Source organism: Maniola jurtina, chromosome 21 (genome assembly GCF_905333055.1).
Source record: "Maniola jurtina chromosome 21, ilManJurt1.1, whole genome shotgun sequence".
Classification (NCBI taxonomy): Eukaryota; Metazoa; Arthropoda; class Insecta; order Lepidoptera; family Nymphalidae; genus Maniola; species Maniola jurtina.
The window spans coordinates 7,909,849-7,935,415 of record NC_060049.1 but is presented as its reverse complement, the minus strand read 5'-3'; the positions used below and the strand labels follow the sequence as shown (position 1 = coordinate 7,935,415).

General features: G+C 34.5%; 1 protein-coding gene and 1 long non-coding RNA gene across 3 annotated transcripts in view; both read right to left on the bottom strand.

Annotated features, from left to right (window-relative positions):
• Positions 1 to 502: 502 nt before the first annotated feature.
• The window catches only part of LOC123876095 (glutaredoxin domain-containing cysteine-rich protein CG31559-like), a 101,652-nt gene continuing 76,587 nt past the window's right edge, over positions 503 to 25,567 (bottom strand). For both annotated transcript variants that reach the window (XM_045922230.1, XM_045922231.1), the window contains exons 3-5: positions 21,840 to 22,073; positions 2,033 to 2,098; positions 503 to 681 (exon numbers count right to left, since the gene is read on the bottom strand). In XM_045922230.1, the coding sequence (XP_045778186.1) occupies positions 505 to 681; positions 2,033 to 2,098; positions 21,840 to 22,073 (477 nt within the window). In that variant the 3' untranslated portion in view covers positions 503 to 504. The remainder of the gene's footprint in view (positions 682 to 2,032; positions 2,099 to 21,839; positions 22,074 to 25,567) is intronic.
• Positions 7,489 to 16,844, bottom strand: LOC123876097. The gene is made up of 3 exons (XR_006798258.1): positions 16,835 to 16,844; positions 16,443 to 16,447; positions 7,489 to 7,716 (listed from the first exon to the last, which is right to left on the bottom strand). It is a non-coding gene; the product is annotated as an uncharacterized LOC123876097 (long non-coding RNA).

The window sequence follows — 25,567 nt, the reverse complement described above, 5'->3', positions numbered from 1 at the left end:
TTCTAGAAACTAATATCTATGCCTGTGGTTTTCCAGATTTCTGTTAAAATATTCGGTTTCAAAGTTACGCGGTCTTAAAAATCCACATACAAATCTTTGAGCCCCTGTAATTTTAAAACTACATGTTTTTAGAAAAATCTAAAACACCACAGGCACAGATATTAGTTTCTAGAATATGTCTGCAAAATTTCATGTACTTTGGTTGCTTAATATTCAAATGAATTTGGAACTACGATTGTATGGAGTAAGTGACGGAGAGAGCCCTGTTAATTGTTGTACTTACTTATCAAAAATTTTGATTTAATATTTTTGAAATTAAAACCATTAACATTAATTTAGTTTTTACGTCTATCGGCACTCCGAGCACTATTAACATTAACATATCAGTAACGCGACCTTGAAGTCTTTACCCGACCCAAAACCGCCCAAAGAATTTTTCACTTCATGTTGGTTTCAGTTGCATGTTGTGTAAAAGTCGTTAAATATTTTCGACCGACTCTCCAATTAAGAGCACGCTTCACATCTGACGAGCCCGACTTCATCGCAGTTCATGCATTTAAGGGCGACGAATTCGGCGGTGAAATGGTTCCTGTGTAAACTCTTCTTGGACCCGTTGCATATGCGACAGGGCAGCAGACGAAAACCGCCGCACAATTGACAAGTGTGGCAGGCGTCGGGACTCTGTAATGAGAAAAGTGTGTGTTAATCATTATTACAACAAATATAACTTTACACAACAAGTGTAAATTAAAAGTTTATAACACCCCCAAGAGAAGGTTTCAGTAACTAGAAAAGAGCTGATAACTTTCAAACGACTGAACCGATTTTCTTGGATTATAGCTAAAAACACTCTCGATCAAGTCACCTTTCAAACAAAAAAATAAACTAAATTAAAATCGGTTCATTAGTTTAGTAGCTACGATGCCACAGACCGATACACAGATACGTACGTCAAACTTATAACACCCCTCTTTTTGGGTCGAGGGTTAAAAATTTACAATCGAAACTAGTTTTAACGAATCTGTAACTAAAAACTTTTTAACTGTTGTTGTTGGATAAAGATTTGATCTGTACACATGTAACCAACTTTTACATTATTTTTCTATACAGAGGTGATTTATATCACTGCTGAGTTTCACTTCTCACTCAAAGCACTTCTGACTTTTTTCCAGTTAAAAGAAGTTTTGACCGGATAAAAGTTTTGTCTGTAACAGGTCTAACTCTAAGCATTACAAGGCAAGAACGTGCCCGGCCTTACACCAACAGTTTAGTGTTACAGTGATGGATTGCTCGGCGAAACACAAAACAATTACATAAAGTGTACCGAGGGGTCTGCCTTGATCTATCGTCTATCAATTAATTAATTTCTTGTTCGTAACTATAATCTTCTATCAATATGTATCAATTAGTTATGTTTGTGTACAGTTTAAACAATGCTGGTACTAATAATGTCGAACATAGATTTACAGTAAACTTTGACTTTGAACACGACTGATGTAATACATTATACTATAGTAATTTCTGAGTAATGTAGGGAAGGTCGTAGTCCACGAGTGACGCTGGCCAAATGTAGATTGACAAACTTCGCATACCTTTGAGATCATTATAAATACTTGTAACTCAGCCATGCAGGTTTCCTCACGATGTTTTCCTTCACCGTTAAAACAAGGGATATTTTAATTATTGGAAAGGCAAATTAATTTCAAAAAATTTGAAGTGCTAACCCGGGATCGAACCTGAATCCGACGTCGTAACTACTAGGCTATCAATTATTATAATTTTATAATTGTGTGCCGTATATCGACGGTACTAACGGTGGTGTACGAAAAAACTCACCGAGTTTATGTTTACGCCATATTTTGTAATGTAATAAAACTTGTAAACATTTTTTGTACACAATTAAACAAATCACCGCTCTACCGAAATTCGGCCAGGAGGGCATTATTTATGTTACGTAAAATATTTGGGCACTGGTTAAAAAAAACCCAATGTTTTACCTGAAAGAAAAAGTAAAATAATCAAAATAAGGTACCTTGTACGGTTTCAGCATTTTCCTGAGGTCGCCGCTCTCGTTCAGTTTCTCTACGGTTTCCGCGTCCTGGAAAGAGGAAATTACTTCCTTTAAAAAATATCGTAGATTCAAATTGAAATTGCAACCACGTGAGTTTGTGCAAAGATTAATAACTAGCTGATGCCCACGACTTCGTTCGCATGGATGTAGTTTTTTAAAAATCCCGTGGGAACTCTTTCATTTTCCGGGATAAAAAGTAGCCTATGTGCTAATCCAGAGTATAATATATTTCCAGTCTTTTCAGCCCAATCCGTCCAGTAGTTTTTGCGTGAAGGAGTAACAAACATACACACACACACACACATAAAAACTTTCGCCTTTATAATATTAAGTGTGAAGTGTGATGTGATGATAGTGTGATAGTGGGAGACTTCGAACGCGGCTGGTTACCACTCTACCGGCGAAGCCGTGTCGCCAAGCGTTTTAGCGTTACGGTACGATGCCGTGTAAAAACCAAATAAGGGTTTAGTAAAAAACTACCATACCCCGTCCAGATAAGCCCGCTTCCATATTAGACTGCGTCATCACTTACCACCAGGTGAGATTGCAGTCAAGGCCTAACTTGTATCTGAATTATAAAAATAAAATAATGATCAACCTTTGCACAAACTTATAAAGGAATCGAATGGAAAATATACAATAGACTTTTTCAAAATAGGTAAGTGGTTTTGAGAATCGTCAAAAGAATCTACCACTGGTTCGGAAAGCATTTCCTACTGAAAAGAATCAGCAAGAAACTGGGCGGTTGATCTTTTCGACGTTACGTCTCTTTCGTGCCTCGTAGAGCAGATCAGTCACGATTATTATTATCACGTAAGGTTTTATATAACAAAACATTACCTCTATAACAGGGCACGTACGTTATACAAAAACCCTTCTCAATTTTAGTGCTCCGATAATAATCATAAAAGCCCCAATTCGATAGGAAACGCGAGAAGCTGAGTGACGTAAGGAAAAACGATGGAGCTTTATTCTATAAGGTGTGTGGGCAGGTGTCTCTAGAGTGGCTCACACTTGGATCACATTGATGAAGATATAGCGACCTGCCAAAGGAACTAGAGATCTAAAAGGAATTTTTTAACGAACAAGTGTAAATTAAAAATTTATAACACCCCCGACAAGTGTAAGTTACAGTAACTAGAAAAGAGCTGATAACTTTCAAATGGCTGAACCGATTTTCTTGGATTATAGCTAAGAACACTCGATCAAGCCACCTTTCAAACAAAAAAAAAAACTAAATTAAAATCTGGTCATTTGTTTAGGAGCTTCGATGCCACACACAGATACTACATAGATTTTAGAGATCTCATTTTTGAATTCACGTAGAGAAACTCCGAGCATAGCGTCCAGTAGCGTCAAGGGCCCGTTGAAAGCTCAGTGTGGGTGTGCGTGTGCACGCGTGTTTGTGTGTGTGTGTGTGTGTGTGTGTGTGTGTGTGTGTGTGTGTGTGTGTGTGTGTGTGTGTGTGTGTGTGTGTGTGTGTGTGTGTTACTCTTTCTCGCTCTTTTGTTCCTGTTTACCCTTAGCACATCAACTACATTTTAACCCATAAAAAACAAAGAGTTACCGGGATTACCACGCGGACGTAGTCGCGGGTAACATTTAGTAAGATAATAACACTAGTTATCTTATTATCCTTACGGTATCTTTTGGCTTTCGATATAAACGCTTTTCTCTTGTAATATTGCTTTTGAGCTTTGAATAGGATGTGTTTATAGGGTGGGGTATATGATCCTCTATTTCATTATCATTGCCAAGTTTATCCTTCTAAGGGCTTTGACCCCATTTATTACAACCGCATCAATATTTCCTACTTTTTCCTCAATAAGTATACTTTTTTTGGAGATAAAACTGGTGATAGAATTTATTTTTAGCACATATTTTTTTGCAGCCTTTAAACAAAATATGTTTGAATTTGATGAATGTTATCGGAGCTATAAAGTTAGTTTAGTTTGTTTAGTAGAGTATTTAGTTTTTTTTTAAAGAATATTAGCCATGTTAAACAAGACTAATATTCCCCTTCCCCCTCCAACTAAACGTAAAGCTTGTGCTAGGAGTGGGTACGACAATAGTGCAACGGGTGGGGTTAGAACCGGCGACCTTTGGGAATTCAGTCCACTCCTATTAGCGTTGAGCTATTGAGCTTTAAAACTACTTAATCTTCTTTTAATTATTAAAACATGTTTAATTAATTGTTGTTGATATTATTTATATCATGAAAGCACAGTAATCCATACCACTTACTTCAATAGTGCACTCATCCGCATGCAAGAGCAGCATCGCGCTGATTTTTCATCAACAAAACGTTGCAATAGCCGCGAGAAAACTGATTGTGCCTGAACTTGCTTGGTATAAAATGCGCTATCTCTTATGCTACTTATAATCGCTGTGACGAACAGTGATTATAAGTTACATTACAATGACAGATTATAAAAAAGACAACGGTTCCACATTTTAATAATATTAATGTAGGGTTAGTATGAGATTTTACATCTCGCCAACGTTGATAGAATCCGAGCATTGAAACGCAATAATATCACAGTAAAATGGACTTAAAGGTCCTTGATTTAGAGTTATACATACAGCACCACAAATGTTTAGTTCCAATATTTATAGTTGAAGAGCTGTCTGTAGATGTATGAAGGAACTTTGGTTTTGGCTTTAGCTGGTAGATTAAGGAAAATCTGCATCAATCATTAATATAATCTCAATTGTTGTGATTGGGTGAATTCATAATATATTTATTATACCTGCAGAAATGCATTTCAGCCAACAGTGAGAGAACCAATGGTCAATTAGAAATGATTACGATCTGTACTCAACAAACTACCGCGGCAGTGGCTCTTTCAGCTGTTGATTCCGGAAAACTTGCATCAATCTTTTACTTTGACGTTAAAGTGTTTGTACGCTTAAATTCTATCAAAGTTGGCGAGAGGTGAAATCTCATACTAACCCCATTGCGCGCCATTACAGAATCACTGTTATTTTAAATGCCTCTGATACAATTTAACAATGCGTAATTATCTTAATGCTGACGCTCAAGCGATAATAAAGGTACTCGTATTTATGTTAAGGGAAAAAGTCTCGCAACTTTCTCACATGTCGTCAGCTGTATTGTTTGAGGTATGATACGTAGAAATGTCACTATGTTTTTGTGCTACGTTTTGCACGATATAACTTATGCTAGGAATTTCGTTATGGCTTAAAGGAACAGCTCTACTCTTTAGCAAAGAATGCAAGTAAGTAAATTCATTGCAAAGAAAGCACGTCAATAATTTCTTTGTCTTAAGTCCGTATCTCATTGCAAACTACTTATGTAACTCAATACATCACGGTAATAAACGAATCAAAGGATCTCCATCCTTATAATTGAAGAATTATTAAAGTTGTCCCATGTTGGAGCTCAAGAAAAATGTCCTAAACAACAAGGTGTAATGATGTAAAATGCACTCTTTTCTTTATAGAAAATACCTTTGTAAATCCATAATAAGCTGGCACTTAAGCAAAATTTATCTTTATTCTAGTTGGGTTAAGTCGAATTTTCTTTGACTGCGAAATCTCATAAGGTATGTAATAATCTTCGTACAACGTATTTGTCTTGTTACAGTTTTCGTAGAAAAGGGAGGCTTAATTGAATTGTTAAATGATACCTAGAAGGCTCATAAATTCTTGCGAAATTCCACAGTCTGCATATTTTTTTACATTGTTACAAAAAATACCTTTTTCTTTCGACTGTTAGGTTCATCATTTGATTGCTTTAAATTCAATGTTAATTTAATAACTAAGTTTTTTAAAATTATTAGTAAAATAACTTCATTTTATAAACTCAACAACAAATTGAAATTAAATTATAATAGATTAAATTAAATTATAATTTTTATATTTAAGTATTTTTAACATTTGTGAAAATCTGTATTATTACTTTCTGAATAAAATAATTTATTAAGAATTATAATAGATCATACAACTAATTATATTAACATTAAAATTACAAGATGAAGTAGATAAACTACAAGCATAACTATTTGCGTATAGTTGCGTATTAGCGCAGTAAGCCTTTTGAAAAAAAAAATCAGTTCCGTTTGTTATGGACATTATTTTATTAACAGGGCTCTCTCCGTCACTTACTCCATACAATCGTAGTCCCAATTTCATTTGAACACTAAGCAACCAAAGTCCATGAAATTTTGCAGACATATTGTAGAAACTAATATCTGTGCCTGTGCTGTTTTAGATTTTTCTAAAAATATGTAGTTTTAAAATTACAGGGGCTCAAAGATTTGTATGTGAATTTTTAAGACCGCGTAACTTTGAATCCGAATATTTTAACGGAAATCTGGAAAACCACAGGCATAGATATTAGTTCTCGAAACGTTTCTACAAAATTTCATTGAGTATGATTGGATAGTATTCCAATGAGAGACGAACTACGTTTGTATGGAGCGAGTGACGGAGAGACCCCTCTTAGTAACGATAATATGGGCATGGTAACAACATTTCTAGCTTTTAAATTATCTTTATTATAGCTCTTTAGCGGCTGGAGTTACTGACATTGGATTAACCCTAACCTTTGACGGAATTAACTAATTAAACTTTGCTAATGGGAACAAAATCGTTTGATGAAAGAGTAACTGGAATACCTAACTTTTATTGTAAATGTCATGTTTAATAGGTATTTAACTACTAAGAGTTGTTTGAATTTTAGACTTGAATTTTAAAAGGATATGTTACGCTATAATTATAGGTATAGGTTGTTTTTTTAATTTATTGACAGAAAAACAATTTTACTTATGAAATTATTAATATTCGTCAATAACAATATAAATAGTAAATGTCACAATATATAATTAAGTCTTATTTATATAAATTAATAATAATAAATTAACATTACTATATTTTGTCGTCGTCAAAAAGACCACCCCTGGTTGCCCCTGGACCAAAAGTTTAATTTATTTGTTTTTAATATTGTTTAATTAATGTTATTTTGAATTATTAGATATGATTAAGTTTTATCGATTTGTTTTAATGTAATAAGTGCGATTTCCAACTTAAATCAGTAGATAATAGATATAATAATTCTAATATTGGTTTGATTTTAGTTACTTAATTATGAAAAAACAGCAATCCCATGCATTGGTGAGAGCGTGTATAACCGATTCCTTTTTAACCCCCGACCCAAAAAGAGGGGTGTTATAAGTTTGACGTGTATATCTGTGTGTAGGTATCTGTCTGTGGCATCGTAGCTACTAAACTAATTAACCGATTTTAGTTTAGTTTTTTTTGTTTGAAAGGTACTTTATCGAGAGTGTTCTTAGCTATAACCCAAGAAAATTGGTTAGCCGTTTGAAAGTTATCAGCTCTTTTCTAGTTACTGTAAACTTCACTTGTCGGGGGTGTTATAAATTAATTTACACCTGTCAAAGACCATGTTAAAGCCTTTCATACGAATACTCGACAGCTCTGATTGAGTGGACTGTACCTACTTGTACGTAAACAGTAACCTAATGTCAGAGTCCATTAAAAATGTAAAACTGGGCTAAAAGCAAACACTAGCATGGCCAGGTTATTATGCTAAGGTGTATTTGCACTATTTTGTAGTTTGCTAAGCATACATTACTGAAACAAGCCTGGAAAAGTTAAATACCCTGAATATATGTACATTGCTTGCTCAAAAAATTGCCATTCCGTACCTCAAAAGGAAAAACGGAACCCACTTTGTAGTCTGTCTGTCTGTCTGTCTGTCTGTCTGTCCGTCCGTCCGTCCGTCCGTCGTGTCTGTCTAGAAACCTATAGGGTACTTCCCCTTGACCTAGAATCATGAAATTTGGCAGGTAGGTAGGTCTTATAGCAGAAGTACAGGAATAAATCTGAAAACCGCGAATTTGTGGTTACATCATTTAAAATTTTTTTAGATATATAAGTAAGATAAAAAGTAAGATAACTATTCCAAGTGGGATATCATATGAAAGTGCAAATGAACGTGAAAGTGAAAATAAATAAAACTCTGAAAATAAATAATTAATATAAATCTAAAACAGATCTTTATTTATTTTTGTGCATAATAGGTTTTGATTTATCGTGCAAAATGTTGGAAAAAATACCCGAGTACTGAACCCTCAGTGCGCGAGTCTGACTCGCACTTGGCCGTTTTTTTATTATTAACCACAAAGTAGCAAATATACAGTTGTTCAACAAAAATGTTTCCCTTGTGTGCATTGGGTTCTGTTGTAAGCAGAAGGTCCAAGGTTCGAATTTGGTTTAAGATTTAAGTGATAGAGAAATAGGAATATCTAAAACGGCGCACCCCTTCACGGCACTTATCTCTTATGAGATAGAAAGAGATAAGAGTTATGTGTTTACAAAGAGAGATACTTTTAGGCCGCAGCACTGTGCAAGCTGAATTGTACTTTATTACGTCGTAACAAGAGTTGCTACTTATTCAAACGTCTTAGAGTTTGGGAACTCTCGGTTTGATCCTGAATCGACGATATGTCAAATATTAGGCTATGGGTGTAACCAAAGAAAAATGTGCGTTTCGTAGGCTACCTAGCGTCAAATGTAGGAAACATTTGACGCCTGCCAAAAACGCCGAAAGCTCGACATTTTGTTACAAGTTCCCTAACTGTTGTGAAATGTGTCTTGGAAGTCATCAATAATAATAATTAAAGACGTCCAAATGGTATGATTGCTAAACTGTGACATTAACCGCGAAATTATGAGACACACCTTTCAAACTTAACAGGTAAAATTCCATTCCCATACAAAAGGTATGACATCATATTATGCCAAGTTAGAATTAACTAAAAAAAATTATATCAACATTCTTATTACCAAGCAATAAAGCACATGATTGAATAATCGGTAAGTTAAAGCTACGATGCTAATATCGTAATGTACAGTCAAACATGGTCATAACAAATGACCAATTATAAATGACCTTTGATGACACAACACCTGTGATGAGCATGAAGGATCTTTTTCGAATGGTAATTGTATTTGTCTCCTAATTTCCAAACATTTGCTGGGAACTTTTAGGCGTGCCAAATTTCGGTAAATATTTTTTCGTGCGTACTTAGGTACTGCTCAATGGTTTTTAATTTGCAGAGGTTTTGTAAGAGAAGATTGTTTTGCGTGCAACAGTGAATTAAATAGTTTTTTTGTTGAAACAGCTATTGAAGTAAGATACATTTAAAATACCTACAAATGTACCTGCTTTGATGCTGATTTCTAGTAATTCTGTTACACGATTTTTTTTAAAATAAATACCTAGATACTTATGTTTTTTTTATTTATAAAGATCAAAATCTAGCTTGTGACTGAGGGTCGATATTAGGTATTGTTAGGTGTTATATCTATATAAATTTAGATTTTTTGGTTAAAGTCTACAAGATTCAAGTGTAAATTAAAAATTTATAACACCCCCGACAAGTGAAGGTTACGGTAACTAGAAAAGAGCTGATAACTTTCAAACGGCTGAACCGATTTTCTTGGATCATAGCTAAGAACACTGTCGATCAAGCCACCTTTCAAACAAAAGAACTAAATTAAAATCGGTTCATTAGTTTAGGAGCTACGATGCCACAGACAGATACACACGTCAAACTTATAACACCCCTCTTTTGGGTCGGGGGTTAAACATATTCACTGTTGCATGGAAAATAGCCGGCGAAAAGAATATAAAATTAAAGAGTGTTAGTTTTCCTGACCTGAAGTGTACTTTTCGACATAATTACGAAATTTTTCCACGCTATTTTTAAATCTGAAATGTGCAAACATTACGTTTTTGCTGAAGACATCATCATAACCTTAACCCATCATCAGCCCAACACTAAGAATGGGTCTCTTCTCAGACTCTTCTCAGAATGAGAAGGGTTTATTTAGGCCATAGGCCCATAGCTTACCACGAATTCGCAGACTTCACACATTCGCAAATCTTTGAGAACATTATGGAGAACTTTCAGGCATGTCGGTTTCTTCAATGTGTTTTCTAATAGGAAGCTGAGGTCTCCTTACTACACTCCTAGCTTTCTTTCACTGCTGTATTGAGAAAGGATAGCAAACTAACTTTTCATTCGTTTCTTATTTACCTATGTAAATACACAAACAGCTGCACAATATAAACTAAGTAAATAACAGGCATTATATTTACTACTGAAGTAGTCCTTCCCCAAAATACTCGAACAGAAAAATCCTTTACCTTCCACGAGTGAATAAAGTAAATATTTCTTCTGAGTTTACCATGCAATCTACATCCTTTGAAACCATAAGGGTGACTTCACACATATTCGTATTAAACGATTTGTTTTGTGACATACAATATGTGAAATTCAATTTTGCATGATTCTAGACAAGATCAAGTTTTGAGCGTTTAAGTAAATGTTAGACTGAAATTGGTGTTAGTTTGTCAATTTGTATACCTACAGGGTAATTGGCTTTCTAAGGACCCTAAAATCTTTGACCCCGTAGTAAACAAGGAACACTAACCCAGTTTCGGTCAGCCGAGTCCCTATGAAAAAGGACCCCGGATGAGTTCGAAACTAATAACTAATTCGGGCTTACATCGACTTAATTCGTGAGTATAGCTGGTACATTGTATACTTAAAATGGAAATAACTTATTATAGTTTAAACATTAAAATTATACTTATTGTCCTTTAACGCTACCTCTCGATCTATTTTCTGATACAAAAATACACAATTGAGGCTTGAAGGCACGCTCTGTGCCGGACGTGAGCTGATTATTTATGTGAACCGTAATCCCCAAGGATTGATCGAATGAAATCAAAAGAGGTCAAATAGAATGTGCTGGCAGAACATTTGTAGAGGCACCCTAACATATCTACGTTAAATAGACACAGGTTGTAAAATACTTTATTTCAAAAGTATAAGGATATTTCCCGCTTGTTGCTACTAAGAGTTCTTGAGGGTTGCATGGTGGATACTTATGGATAATAGTTTTGATGGTCAGGCTTTGACATGTGCATCGTGGGGCGTCTATATCATATTGAATACCACAGTTATAATTGGGGTAAGTGATATATTAATTGAATTAAGATTGATTTTATTTATTAAGACCACTATACGAATTCAGATAAACTAAAAGGTAAAACAGGTATTTATAAAAGTAGGGCTATGGATACTGGATAGTATGGATTTTACTAAAAATTGAGACTCGACCCAAACAATCAATCGCATCGCTGCCTCACAGACTTAAAAAGTGTCTAGACATGGTTCATATCATAATTTTTTAGGGTTGATATCTAATCTATTCTCTAGAGTATAGTTTTCTCTACATCTAATGGAACCTGGATCTAATCTACGTTTAGAGATTTAACTTCTTCTAAGTTTATACGAACTGTAATTATTATAAATCAGAAAGCGTATATTTTTTTAATTTCAACGCTTAGGTATTAACCGGGTCGGTAGGTGTTAACCGGCAATGATAACTAGCCATAGCAAAAGCCTTAAGACCACACAAGAGATAATCTAGAAATCATAAATTTTCAAAATGCCTTGCCCGTACCAGAAATCAAACACAGGACCACCTATATTATGTATATTAAGACCACAGAAATCACTGCATCAGGCGCAGGTTGTCAAAATATAAAATTAACTTTAAATTATTAGGATTCCGTACCTCAAAAGGAAAACGGAACCCTTATTAAATGTAAACACCGTCCGTCGTGTCTGTCAAGAAAACCTATAGGGAACATCCCGTTGACCTAGACTCATGAAATTTGGGAAGTAGGTAGGTCTTATAGCACAAGCACAGGAATCTGAAAACCACGAATTTGTGGTTATAATACATCATTAAAAAAAAATTAAAATGTGTTTCAATTTTCAAAGTGAGACAACTATACCAAGTGGGGTATCATAACATGAAAGGGCTTTACTTGTACTTTACTTTACTTACACTTGGACGGTTTATTTCAATACTTTTAATGTTACAATTGCAAATTTTGTGTTTACGTGGAGATATTTTTAATTTTTCACTCGTACCCTCCCGCACCACCCAGTCTTCAAGAATCGTCTAGAATCTAGATCTCAATCATAAGGTTTACTTATAATATAATAGGACCCGCGAAGCCAGCTAACAACATACAAATATACACCTTCGCGTTAAGAGGGGTCTCTCCGTCATTCGCTCCATACAAACGTAGTTCGTCTCTCATTGGAATACTAACCAATCATACTCAATGGAATTTTGTAGAAACGTCACGGGAAGTAATATCTATCTGTGTCTGTGGTTTTCCAGATTTCCGTTAAAATTTTCAGTTTCAAAGTTACGCGGTCTTAAAAATTCACATACAAATCTTTGAGCCCCTGTAATTTTAAAACTACACATTTTTAGAAAAATCTAAAACACCACAGGCACAGATATTAGTTTCTAGAATATGTCTGCAAAATTTCATGGACTTAATATTCAAATGAAATTGGGACTACGATTGTATGGAGTAAGTGACGGAGAGAGCCCTGTAAAGTAATAGCTACTTATATAACTTGTTTACTTGAAATATCTAATATACAGTTCTAATTCAAATCTGCGCATTTCACTTGTGAGCGTTTCATATTATTTGATTTTCACTTACAACATCTCTCAAAGTTCCCGAAAAGTAACTTTTCCCGTTCCTGTACTAATCCGATTCTAACCTTTGGCACGGGGATAAAGTGTATTCCAATCCATTGAAATATGAGAGTGGGGAAATTGAGCGTTTACGCACTTGTGTCCTATAATAGGTATTATCTTCTGTGCATTTGGTGAAAACTGATTTAATCAAGAAAATATATAGCAAAAACACATAAGTAGGTACTTATAGCAAGATATTTACATAAATATATAACAAAACTAGTAACTTAATTATTATTTAAGTGACTTTAACAGAACAAAACAGTCATAATATAACACCCGATTTTACTAACTGTGAGTGACTGTAACTGTACTTATTTTTGTCGAATAACTTTTACCTGATGAATAAATTTGAGATTTTGACAGTTTTTGTATAGCAAATCTGTCAAAATGTCAAAGTTCCTCAAATAAAAGTTATATGACAATTAAAAACATCAGGCCTGCCTTTATTGTGCAACCATTTTTATTATTGTTAATTACAAGTATGATACAAAATTCCTCTTTGAAATTATAGACATTACATCGCTCGTTATTCGTATTCAATCCGCCAAGAGTCTTGATGAAGCGTGCTCAGATTTGAAATCAGGCTTTACACCACAAGACAAGTGTAAATTAAAAATTTATAACACCCCCGACAAGTGAAGGTTACAGTAACTAGAAAAGAGCTAATAACTTTCAAACGGCTGAACCGATTTTCTTGAATTATAGCTAAGAACATTCTCGATCAAGCCACCTTTCAAACAAAAAAAAACTAAATTAAAATCGATTCATTAGTTTAGGAGCTACGATGCCACTGACAGATACACAGATACACCGATACACAGATACACACGTCAAACTTATAACACCCCTCTTTTTGGGTCGGGGGTTAATAAAATATAAGACAGACAATGTCCTCGCGACGGTAAAATTATCGGGTTTAAAAAATAATGTATTTTTTGACTTTGAAAGTTGTCACTTTACATAACATATGTAATACGTACATTACAAATATTTCAGAAATACTTAGTAACATTGATTTTTTCTTCTTTAAAACTTACGCAACACATTTCCTGTTTTCTGTTTGCATATTTCAATAAATGTTATATTTAAGTGTCAATTTAAGTACATATTTCTAATAGAGTTGTCCAGAATAGAGTGGAGTTATTGATAAATAAACCGTCTTCTAATATTGTGAGTGATAAGGAATTTTAAATTTTTATCGTGAGATAAAGATGCTTTGACAGTTGATGCAGCTCGGTAACATTTGCAAAGCAAAGGTTGGCGGATGTCCATTTAAGATGAAACAAAATAACTTTGAAATGAACCAAAAATGGAAGTTGAACTTAAAAAAGGCAAAGCTGGGTTTAAAGGCAATACTTTTTATTGATAATGTCACTATAATGAATAGAGAAGACAATAGGTAAATGGTCACGAGGAAGCGTGAAGATTTATATGAATTATGCACACATGTTGGCAAAATATTTTGCAGAATCCTAAGCAAGGTAAAGCTGACTAAAAATAATCGTATCGTTGTCGTATGATACAAAAAAGGTTCAAGTAGGAAATGGCGATCGGTTTTTGCTCTTTTCACTTTGAGATGCGATCCACGTTTGATGACGTCTATAATAACTTTCATATTGCATTAACTTACTATTGCAAAGCAAATATAATATTACACTAAGATCGCACTTATTACAAGGGTCATAAGACTTATATTTAACTGTTTAGGATTTGTAGCTTATCTTATATCTTTTCCTTTCTTCATTAGACAGATGTGCATTTAAATGGTTTCTCAAAGAGCTTTCATTGCAAAAAGTTGACAGTTCCTAATTAAAGCTAAACTTCCGTTACAGGAAGGCAATGTGTATGAATTAAAAATGTATACCATCTATCTAAAGATATACATAACTACTTAAGAGGGGTCTCTCCGTCACTCGCTCCATACAAACGTAGTTCCAATTTCATTTGAATATTGAATATTATTCAAAGTCCATGAAATTTTGCAGACATATTCTCGAAACTAATATCTATGCCTGTGGTTTTCCAGATTTCTGTTAAAATATTCGGTTTTATTCGGTAATTTTAAAACTACATATTTTTAGAAAAATCTAAAACACCACAGGCACAGATATTAGTTTCTAGAATATGTCTGCATTTCATGGACTTTGGTTGCTTAATATTCAAATGAAATTAGAACTACGTTTGTATGGAGTAAGTGACGGAGAGAGCCCTGTTAATATTATGTACCTACTTAAGTGCTGATAGCCTAATCAGTGATAAGACGTTTACTTTCTTTTCGGGAGGTCCAGGGTTCGATCCAGGGCACGCACTACTAACTTTAGGAGTTATGATCGTTTTAAGCAATTAAGTATCACTTGCTCTAAGCGTGAATAATAACATGGTGAGGAAACCTGCTTGAGAGTTCACCATAATACTCCCAAAGGAGTGAGTGCTAATCAGCAACGTCATTTTCTTCCACCTACTGATAATTTTTTTATTTTTTATTTTTGAATATAATGTGCTAGCGCTATCTTTTTTTGCAGGAGCATTATCAAGTTATCAAGATTAGCAACAGATTTTGACCAGTAATTTAACTTCAGTTTAGATACTGCGTACAATAGAAGTTATTGTATAATTGTATGCCAATTAGTGACTTTTTTAGCCCCCGGCCCAAAACTGGGGGTGTTATAAGATTGGCGTGTGTATCTGTCTGTGGCATCGTAGTTCCTAAACTAATGAACCGATTTTAATTTAGTTCTTTTTTGTTTGAAAGGTGGCTTGATCGAGAGTGTTCTTAGCTGTAATCCAAGAAAATCGGTTCAGCCGTTTGAAAGTTATCAGCTCTTTTCTAGTTACTGTAACCTTCACTTAAATTTTTAATTTACACTTGTTTAGATTAAAGTGGGTTTTTAGGAAACACTTTTTTAGGTTAAAAAGTATAGGTTATAGTATCTAGTCTCCGCATAGACTTCGATTAGATAAGATTTCGAAAGAATAGCCTCTAAACTAGACCTCATTTCATTAGGGCCTACATTTTAACTTTCCATATTCCAGTCACATTCCTGTCCGATTGTCTAGCGTCCGGTCACATTGGCAACTTCTCTAGGTATATCAAGACAGCCGCAAACGAGCTTTTTAATCTGGTTATATCTAGATGCAATTATATAGCTGACATTTTGCAGTCTCTAATACCTAACGTTCCAGATCTTTAACTTTGTCTATGCAAATATTACACCGATCCGTTGCTCTGTTGCGACGTGATTTAAGGACAAACCAATAAAACACTTTTGCATTCAAATTCAAATTTAAATTCAAAATGTTTTTATTCAATTAAACTTTTACAAGTGCTTTTGAATCGTCAAAAAAATCTACCACTGGTTCGGAATGCCGTTCCTACCGAGAAGAACCAGCAAGAAACTCGGCGGTTGCTCTTTTGAAGTACATATTCAATTTACAATAATATGCCATACTATACCATTTATAATAATAGGTAATAATTATGGGTAGTGATGACTGTCGTACTATGCAGATACACTGAGACTTTTTACCTAATATACCTATCCTGGTTCAAAAAAAATTGACAAAAAAATGGCAGTTTCTTTCAGGATTACTATTTTTTTCCAGATGTTTTCCTTCACGGAAAGTTCACTCAGAAAATATCAAATAAGCCCTAAAGTTTGTTGATAAAGTCAGAAGAATCTATTATTACCTGCCCGGCACGATATTAATTGATGAAAAATAAAATAAATTTATTTTTATTCACACAAACTTTTAAAGAAGCTTAACTTAAGCTGAAGTGGAAGTGAACACGCCATGTCTGTCGCAGAACAGATGGCTGCTGGGGCAGACATCTTCTGTAGTGGAGGCCGCGTACCAGCAAGCGCATTGTGGGGCGACCTCCAATCCGATGGAGTAACGACCTTCGAAAGGTAGCGGGAAGTAGGTGAAATGAGGAAGGCGGAGGACCCTATGTGGTGCGCTCTTGGGTAGGCCTATGTCCAGGCTGATTGATCGAACGAAGCTAACTGCAATTTTTGTAAAAGCCTATAAATAAAGGATTAAAAAAAAAAAACTGCAATTTCTATAGCCCGTCTACAATCCAGTATTACTTACTATAAATTTACGTCACATTTGATTGTGTTAGTGAGTCGCCACTGTGTGGGTAGACGCGTGCCCGGATCAACAGGTGGGGTTATCGATTAGTAGTAAAAGCTTAGGCGACGTTTGCACTGATGCAGTGTTTACGGTACTTTCTAGAACAGTCTGGAATCTGCTTTAGATTATCTTTTACAATGGAGTTTGCTTTGTAAACTAGATGGTGTCCGTCATTTAGGGACCCTGGGTGCGTTTAGAACGTACCTAGTTTGAAGTTTACGTACTTAATCAATTATTACCAATACATTATCTTACAAAATTTTGTTGGACTTTTTGATTGTAATCAATCAAAAAGTGTACAATAGAACCCACTTTGAATAAATTAGGTTTGACTTTGACTTTGACTTCGGTCGCCTATAGGTTTTTAAAACCACCATGGAAACACTTTGATTTATCGGGATAACTCCGGGATAGTTATCTGCGTGGAAACTTTGATTTGATTCGATTGATAAAGATTTAATATCAATTTGTTATGTGCTTTCTCATTATTCATCAATCCATCAACGTTAATGATACTGACTCATCTGTCGTCTCATAGACGTCTCGTATTGATGGAATAGGTAAGTACTTCAAAGTATTAGATCGTAAATATTGTCAAAGGATATCTGTACAAAGCCTAGCTTAGCCGTCCCATAAATTGCTAAGAAGCGTTATGTATCCGTGGAATGTTAGCCGGGTGCCTTACCGCAAAGTATTGAAGTAGGGTTGTACAAAATATTTATTTAATTTTGACTATACTTAAATAATTTGTAAGATATTCTCAAAAGATTTTCTATAGCAAAATGATCCAAATAAAATCCTAAAATACATACACATGTAAAATAATTAACTACAATACAGGTAGGAGTATTGAAATTAGTCTGTTAAGTGTATAGTATCTTAATAGGTTAAGGGGTGGATGCCCTCCAAAATCTGAAAGTAAACGCCCCGCTGCTAAAAATAGAATTAAAGAAGGCATATTTCTACGTCACATTGGCGAAGTGCATTGTCCTGGTGTGGCACTACTAAATCAAAATCAAAATCAAAATTATTAATCAAAGTAGGTACTAATGTACGCCTTTTGATTGTCTGAATTGTTAGATTGTAAGATGATATTATAGTGGTGATAATTAATTACGTAAACTTAAAAGCTACGAGGGTTCCAAACGCGCTCAGTCCTGAGAAGAGCCCACAACAAACTCAGCCGGGTATTCTTTTTATTATCACTAAAAGTCATTAAACAAAATAAGAAGAAAGAAGGCATATGAAAACGAATGTTCGACAGCCCTAGCTTATTGCTCGACAAGACAATACCTTGGTCGCCAGTTGGTATAAAATAACAGGGGTCTTAATACCGAAATAATTGCACGGTATTAATGTTTAGCCCATTATTGCCTTTCCATTTCGCATTGGACACACGTAGTCTACCTGTTAAAGGTTATTTTATTGAAAACACTTTTATTTACTCGTTTATTTTATTTATTGTTTTATTAAGGCTAAGCAAAAGAATCAAAAGAATGAAAATTGTAAAAAAAAATGGGAAAAACTTTATCTCTTATAATAAAAGAGAAGTTAACAGACAAAAATCACCAGGTTGGTTTTCCTATAACGTTATACATACCTTCTTACGTTAATAAAGGATTTTCAGTAAAAACCACACGAGTGAAGTCGGTTGGAATTTGGAAAGCTGGGGAGTTAGCTAGTCATACCATTTTCCACAAAGATGAAAAAAAAACTAAACCCACGCCGACGAAGTCAGGAGCATCGTCTAGTTCATTTTTAACGGAATAGTACTCCCTGACCCAAAATTTGTCACACCCACATCATCACTTTCCATCAGGTGTAATTCTTGTCAAGCGCTTGCCTATAGTGAATAAAAATTTCAACATAATTTAAGGGTTCGTGGAAAAGAATAATTCAGAATACAGGTAGGTAGAATTTTTATCGTACTTTTTAAAATAGGCAACAATTGGGATTAAAACCGACGAATGTAGAAAGGCATTTTAAATGCCAAGTAGGTAGGGTAGGTATTGAAACAGTAAACCTATTTCAAACTTTATTTCAGTAATCATAAGTATAATAATCCAATGAACTTTATCTGATCACTGTAAGTGGTACATGCTGGTACTAAGGTTATAAAAGTTTGAGAATAAGAAAAATAAAGTTGTCTTTGCAGTCTAGACTCTAGACACTCCTTTGTCCTACAATTCTGAAATATTGTTACGAAATATGTTGTGCTCTCCTGTCTTATCTATACAAAACTAGCTGTGTCGGCGACTTTGTCCACGTGGAATAGTGACTTCCGACAGTATTTTTAATTTTTTAGGCTAATTATTAATATTTTGCAAATAATACACAAACATACATTAAAATAAGCTTTTAACAATATTTTATTTCTTCTACCTATATTTTTATATTTTGGGCCATAAACTTTTTTGCCGACGTCATCACACAAAAAGTTTCATCCCCTATTTTACCCCCTTTAGGGTAAATTTTTTATAAACTTTGAATGTCGTATTTATTTATATCTAATCAAAAAAGCTTCTAGCTTTGAAAGTGGCGTAATTTCCATACAAACTTTCATTCCCTATTTCGATTCGATTGCGTAACACATTGACAGACAGAGTTAGTGGATTTAGGTTCTTTAAAAATCCCTAGGAACTCTATCTCTCTAATCTCTCAGGGATAAAAAGTTGTATATGTCAGTTTCCGGGATGCAAGGTACCTTTGTACCTTTTATATTAATCGGTTAAACAGATGGGCCTTTAAGAATCTCGTGGGAACTCTTTGATTGGGATAAAAAGTCTCCTATGTATCCCAGGTATGCAACTAGCTCTATATCTACATATCTACCTAAATTTATCAAAATCGGTTAAACTGTTGGACCGTGAAAAGCTAACAGACAAACAGACAGACACACTTTTGCATTTATAATATAAGTATGGAAGTATGGATGGAAGTATATTGTGAGGAATTTCATTAGTGTTACCTCTTGATATGAGAAATAGTCATGCGCTACTAGGTGACTCGCCCCGGCTTCACTTTGGTGAAATTGCTGGAAAAAATTTACAGCACGTACCTAGTACCTACTTACTGTTTAAAGCCGATTCACACCAAGCACGTACACATAAATGCACGCATTACGTCTACGCGAACGTTCACGCCACGCAAGCGGTGTGCCATGTCTCATACAGTTCCATACATTACAACGCAATGGTACGCGCTACGTCTACGCTTACGCGACGCATACGCGGCCTGTGTGGCCGGCGCTTTTACGGTTATTTTATTAGTGATATCCATCTTCCAAAGAACGTTATAATAAAATTCTAGTTCCCATTTTCCAATGCACAATTACTGACAGTACCACTCTGAATAAGTGAATTTGCCATGTTACAATTTCTCTAAAGGTGACTGCAAACTTCCTTTGCAATATATTTTTATGTTCGCAACAGTCGAGTGAATGTCGAGTGATATATTACTAGTATAGCCAGACGGGCATTTCCAGGAAATTTCCGACATTTTATTTTATTGCGAAAATATTTTATGTGAGTCCGAATATTTATTTAATTTTATTCAAGCTAATGTTAAAAAGAGGTGAAGTTGTAAGTTTGGATATAGGTGGTAATTTTTGGAACTATCTGATCTGATTCTGAAAATTCTTTCACTCATAGATAGTTACTTTATTCTCGCTATAGATTATATTACGCAAAGGAAGTCGCGTGAAAAAGTTCTACTGCCCATCAATAGGCCACCGTGCTTTTTTCCTTTGACGCCAATTTCAACCGTATGCCGAAGTGAATAAAGCTGAATTAGGTTGCTCTATCAAAAACGCGCTGCGCCTCTACTCTACACTAATTTACTCCATAGCTAGGTATTCATCACGCCTTCGTTTTTACAAGTTACAAAGTTAAGTAAGAACGTTACAAGTTAAGTTAGATTACTACTGAAATATTCAAAGTAAATAATGGACAAAATACATCTAAATAACTCAAAGCAATCGACATTTGAATATCAAATGGAATCACCTACAGTTACACGTGTTTGGGACTAGCAAATAAGTTTTGAGCGTACCTATAACATCATTAGGAAGTTATTAGTTCACATGCAGTGCAAAGCAGATTATTATGTAAATTATTATCTATTCTTCACACAACAAATTAGCTCCTAAATCCATGATTATAGATGCGATTTTCGCTTAGCCATCGTCATACTTGTTTGATTTAATAACATGCAAAGAGCAAATCACCCTATCTTTCGAGAGGGAGTTGCTATACTCCAATGAGAGCCTCACAATCATACAATTTTTACGAAAACTTTCAACAAAGAAAAAATGGCGGAGCATACTATGTAAAGTATGTTGCTTTACATAGCATGCTTATTTGGTACAGTAACTAAACTGATTTAGCTGAAATTTTATAGGTTTAGGTATATACTCTGAATTAATACTGCTGTTTTTTAACCTGGAAAGTAACAGAGTTCCCGCGGAATCAAAAACAAGCATCTAGTAAAATTATAAGTACTTTACTTTAATTGTGATTTTAACATAAGATCAGCTAAAAATATTATTTATTGCAAGTATTATCTTAGTATTGATTATTATTCGTACCTAACTAAAATTTAATATATTTAAAAATACATTTCGTTTCAAATTTGTTGATACATTGCTTACTGCGCAGGTACAATTTTTATGTAAAACGAACTGGATGTCCTCTCTTAGGCGTGATGCTCAATAGATAATACCGCACCTATCTATAAAGCTTTTCATAGTTTCGTGGAAATATAACAATTACAACACTATGATGCGATGTGATTCGGAATTATTCATTTCCAATTTCCTGGATTTCAATGGAAATTTCATTTTAGCTGGAATTTTGCAATAAAGCTACTGATTTCGCAATAGTTAGTAAATCAATAAATAATTTAGCTGGAATTTCAGAGTGATCTATATTCATTTAAAATCAGATATCGTTAATATTAATTTAAAGTGGTAAAGTTTGTAAAATTAGCTCTAATTTGAATAACTTACCCCAATATGGTGTCCATCTATAAATAGCTGAGGCACCAAAATCTGATCGCTTTTCATCCTGTCCCTGATCTCATCCTGGTATTCCATGCTCATGAAGACATCCCGTTCTTCGTACTTCACCAGAAGGTTCCTCAGGATCTTCTTCACCAAGAGACACCTCTGGTATGTGTTGCGTACCACTCCCATCGTTGTGGTGTATAGGACCACTTTGCCCGCATCTTTTTCTTTGTAACTCTGTAAGAGAGAATATTATTTACGTTAATATTGCTATGGAAATTATAATTTTATTAGGATGTTGTACATAACACAACCAACGTCTACTTAGTCATAAAATCTATCGTAAACAAATAAAATTTACTAATTTAATTATCTTAGGTCACATAGTACTACCTTAATAAGTACCTACCTACTATAACTTAAAATTTAAAAACCGACACAAAAACCTCTATAAGAAAACTAGAAAAGAGCTGATAACTTTCAAACGGCTAAACCGATTTTCTTGGATTATAGCTAAGAACACTCTCGATCAAGGCACCTTTCAAACAAAAAAAAAACTAAATTAAAATAGGTTCATTCGTTTAGGAGCTATGATGCCACAGTCAGATACACAGATACACACGTCAAACTTAATTTATAACACCCCTCTTTTTGGGTCGGGGGTTAAAAATATACAATATGTATTCGATTAATTTTCAAATTTAATAACCAAAACATTACAATTCATCCGTTTCATTCCTTTATTGCATACGAAACCTTCAGTTACAGACAGACAAGTACCCCATTAAATACAGTATGCAAATGCGAACAGATTTCCGTGCCGTCTAGTCGTTTCACCTTCAGGGCTACGAAACTATGTCAATTTGCAGGTTTATTGGCCATTAAGCAAGATGTAAGACGATATTAGAGGCTAACCGCACACGGCTAATTGTATGTAAGACTGCTAAATTGTAATATCATCTAGCGCTTCATTCTCTTGAAAATCAAAACCGGTCAAGTGCGAGTTGGACACGCACACGAAGGGTCCCGTACGTTCAAGAAAAAACAATTTTTTTGAGATGTAATCACAAATTCACGGTTTTCGGAATGTTTCCTTTACTTGTTATACTTGTCAAATTTTATGATTCGAGGTCAATGGGAAGCACCCTATACAAACTTTAAGAAATATTAATGAATTTAATCACTATAAATTAAGTTAGCAGCTTAATTATTTATATTTCAATTGGAATTAATTTTTTTATGTTTATTTATTTTATTATAAATGAAATAGTAATATTTTTAGAGTTTGAAATTATTTCTTTTAATTCAATAAATTTTGTAGATTGTGATTTTCTTGACGGGTCTTGACATACTCGACAGACAGACAGACAGACAGACAAGGGAGTGACCCAATTAAAATACAGTAAGTACCTATGCAAATGCGGAGAGATAGATGTTGGGAGCCTTATGTATTGGAATGGTGATTTTACACCGGATGCAAGACCTCTCATTAGATAGGAATATCAAGTCACAGCGGAAGACGCAGTGTGAAGAAGTCCCTAAGACCTAAGAGTAAGAGACCTTTGTCCAGCAGTGGACATCTTTCGGTTGACAACGATGACGATGACGACTAGACGAACATTCAACCAAGAAAAAAACGTAATAAAGACGATTTTTTTTAACTTTTTTAACTTAAAAAAAAAATATATAGCCAGTCTATATAGTCTGTACAGACATTTAAAGTTGTGGTGGAATAAAGAAACCTAAGTGAACCCTGAAAACATATTACACTTTTTTCGACAGTCCTGTAAAATAGTCATAGTCATAGTCGTAGTCATAGTCATAGTCATAGTCATAGTCATAGTCATTTATTCTTGATAATATACATATACATTATACGTCAATCCAATAGTTCAAATATCATTGAACTCATTGAATGAAAATTGTAGCGCCCTCTATACAAAATTCTGTGATTTGGTAAGGTACTCGTATACTGGTAAGGTCGAGTACTTTGCATGCCTTGTTTTCATAAACCTGGCGCTCCAAGGAAATACCTTCATCGGTGTTTCAATTCCTATTCTAGATGGCGTTCATCTTATTATTTCACATTGTTTATTAAATAATATCTGATTAGGAGTTTCCGCATTACTAAATAGGCTCTGTCTTTATGCCGCTGAAAATGCCAAAGTTATCATTGACTGATTTTTAACCCCGACCCAAAAAGAGGGGTGTTATAAGTTTGACGTTTGTCTGTGTGACGTTGATCTGTGTAATCTGTGTATTTGTGTACCTGTTTGTGGCATCGTAGCTCCTGAACTAATGAACCAATTTTTGTTTGAAAGGTGGCTTGATCGAGAGTGTTTTTAGCTATAATCCAAGAAAATCGGTTCAGCCGTTTGAAAGTTCTCTTCTAGTTACTGTAACCTTCACTGGTCGGGGGTGTTATAAATTTTTAATTTACACCTGTAGACAATAATTCTACCGTGCGTTGCCTATGGTTTTTGGAAATTCCATCCCGGGGAATAAGGATTGAAAGGCCGCCATTTTTCAATCCATTGCCTATAAAAATTGGAAAGTACACAATTGGACTTTCGGTTAGAAATGAAAAAATACGTGTTGCACGATTTCCAAAAATAAAGGGATTAAAATTGGGGTGTGAGTATGCGAATCCGTGATTTTTCAAGTTATATCCATGAAAATTTAAGTTTTGGGCTAAACATAAAGAAATATGTATTTAAGTGCTTTGTAGGATTTTGGGAAATTCCTTCCCTCACCAAATATCAATAATTTCATTCGAGCGTAGCTGGAGTGGGTGCTGAGCACCTAGTACGTACCTATTATATAAAAGTAAATATGTCTTACATACCTACTTGCTGTTACGGCAATCTTGTTTGTGGGTCAGCTAAAACGCATTTGTCGTCAAAGCTAGACCGCAAGTTCGCACCTCTTGCGTACTGCAGTGTACACATTTGCGTAATTTCCTATTTGATCTTACTAAAGTATGCTTTGGACTATTGCAGAATACTGCATACCTGAACAATATTAAAATATCTTTAAAAATTCGGCCAAGTGCGAGTCAGACACGCGCGAGGGTCAAGTGTTACGCTCGTATTTTTTTAGATATTTTATACTAAATCAAAATTCATTATTATTATAGGTATATACGTGCATTATTATACGTAAAAATAAATAAAAATCTGTTTTAGAATGTATAGATAAAACCCTTTCATGTGATACCCCACTTGGTATAGTAATCTTACTTTGAAAGTTGAAAATACTAATTAATTAATTAATTGTTCATGACTACATTTTAATTATTTTTGTGATATAACCACAAATTCACTGCAGATTTGACCTACAGCTCGCTCCAGCAATGCGCGGGGCTTCAATTACTTTTATACATGGCATAATACTGTATATCAAATCTTCGAAAAGAGCAACCGCCGAGTTTCTTGCTGGTTCTTCTCGGTAGAAAAGGCACTGTCGAACCAATGGTAGACATCTACCATTTGTACCATTAGTAGGTACTTTTGAATCGTCTAATACATATTTGACGATTCAAAAGTACCTACTTGTAAAAGTTAAATTTAATAAAAAACATTTTTATTTTATTTATTTATTATTTATTTGCCAATATGGATTTTTTTCGTTCAGAGTGACTCGTCCAGAGCCAATGATGTTAGAATTTTATTGTAATATCATTGTCCAGAGCATAGTAAGTACATGTTCTAGAGGTAATTGAATATTTCCGT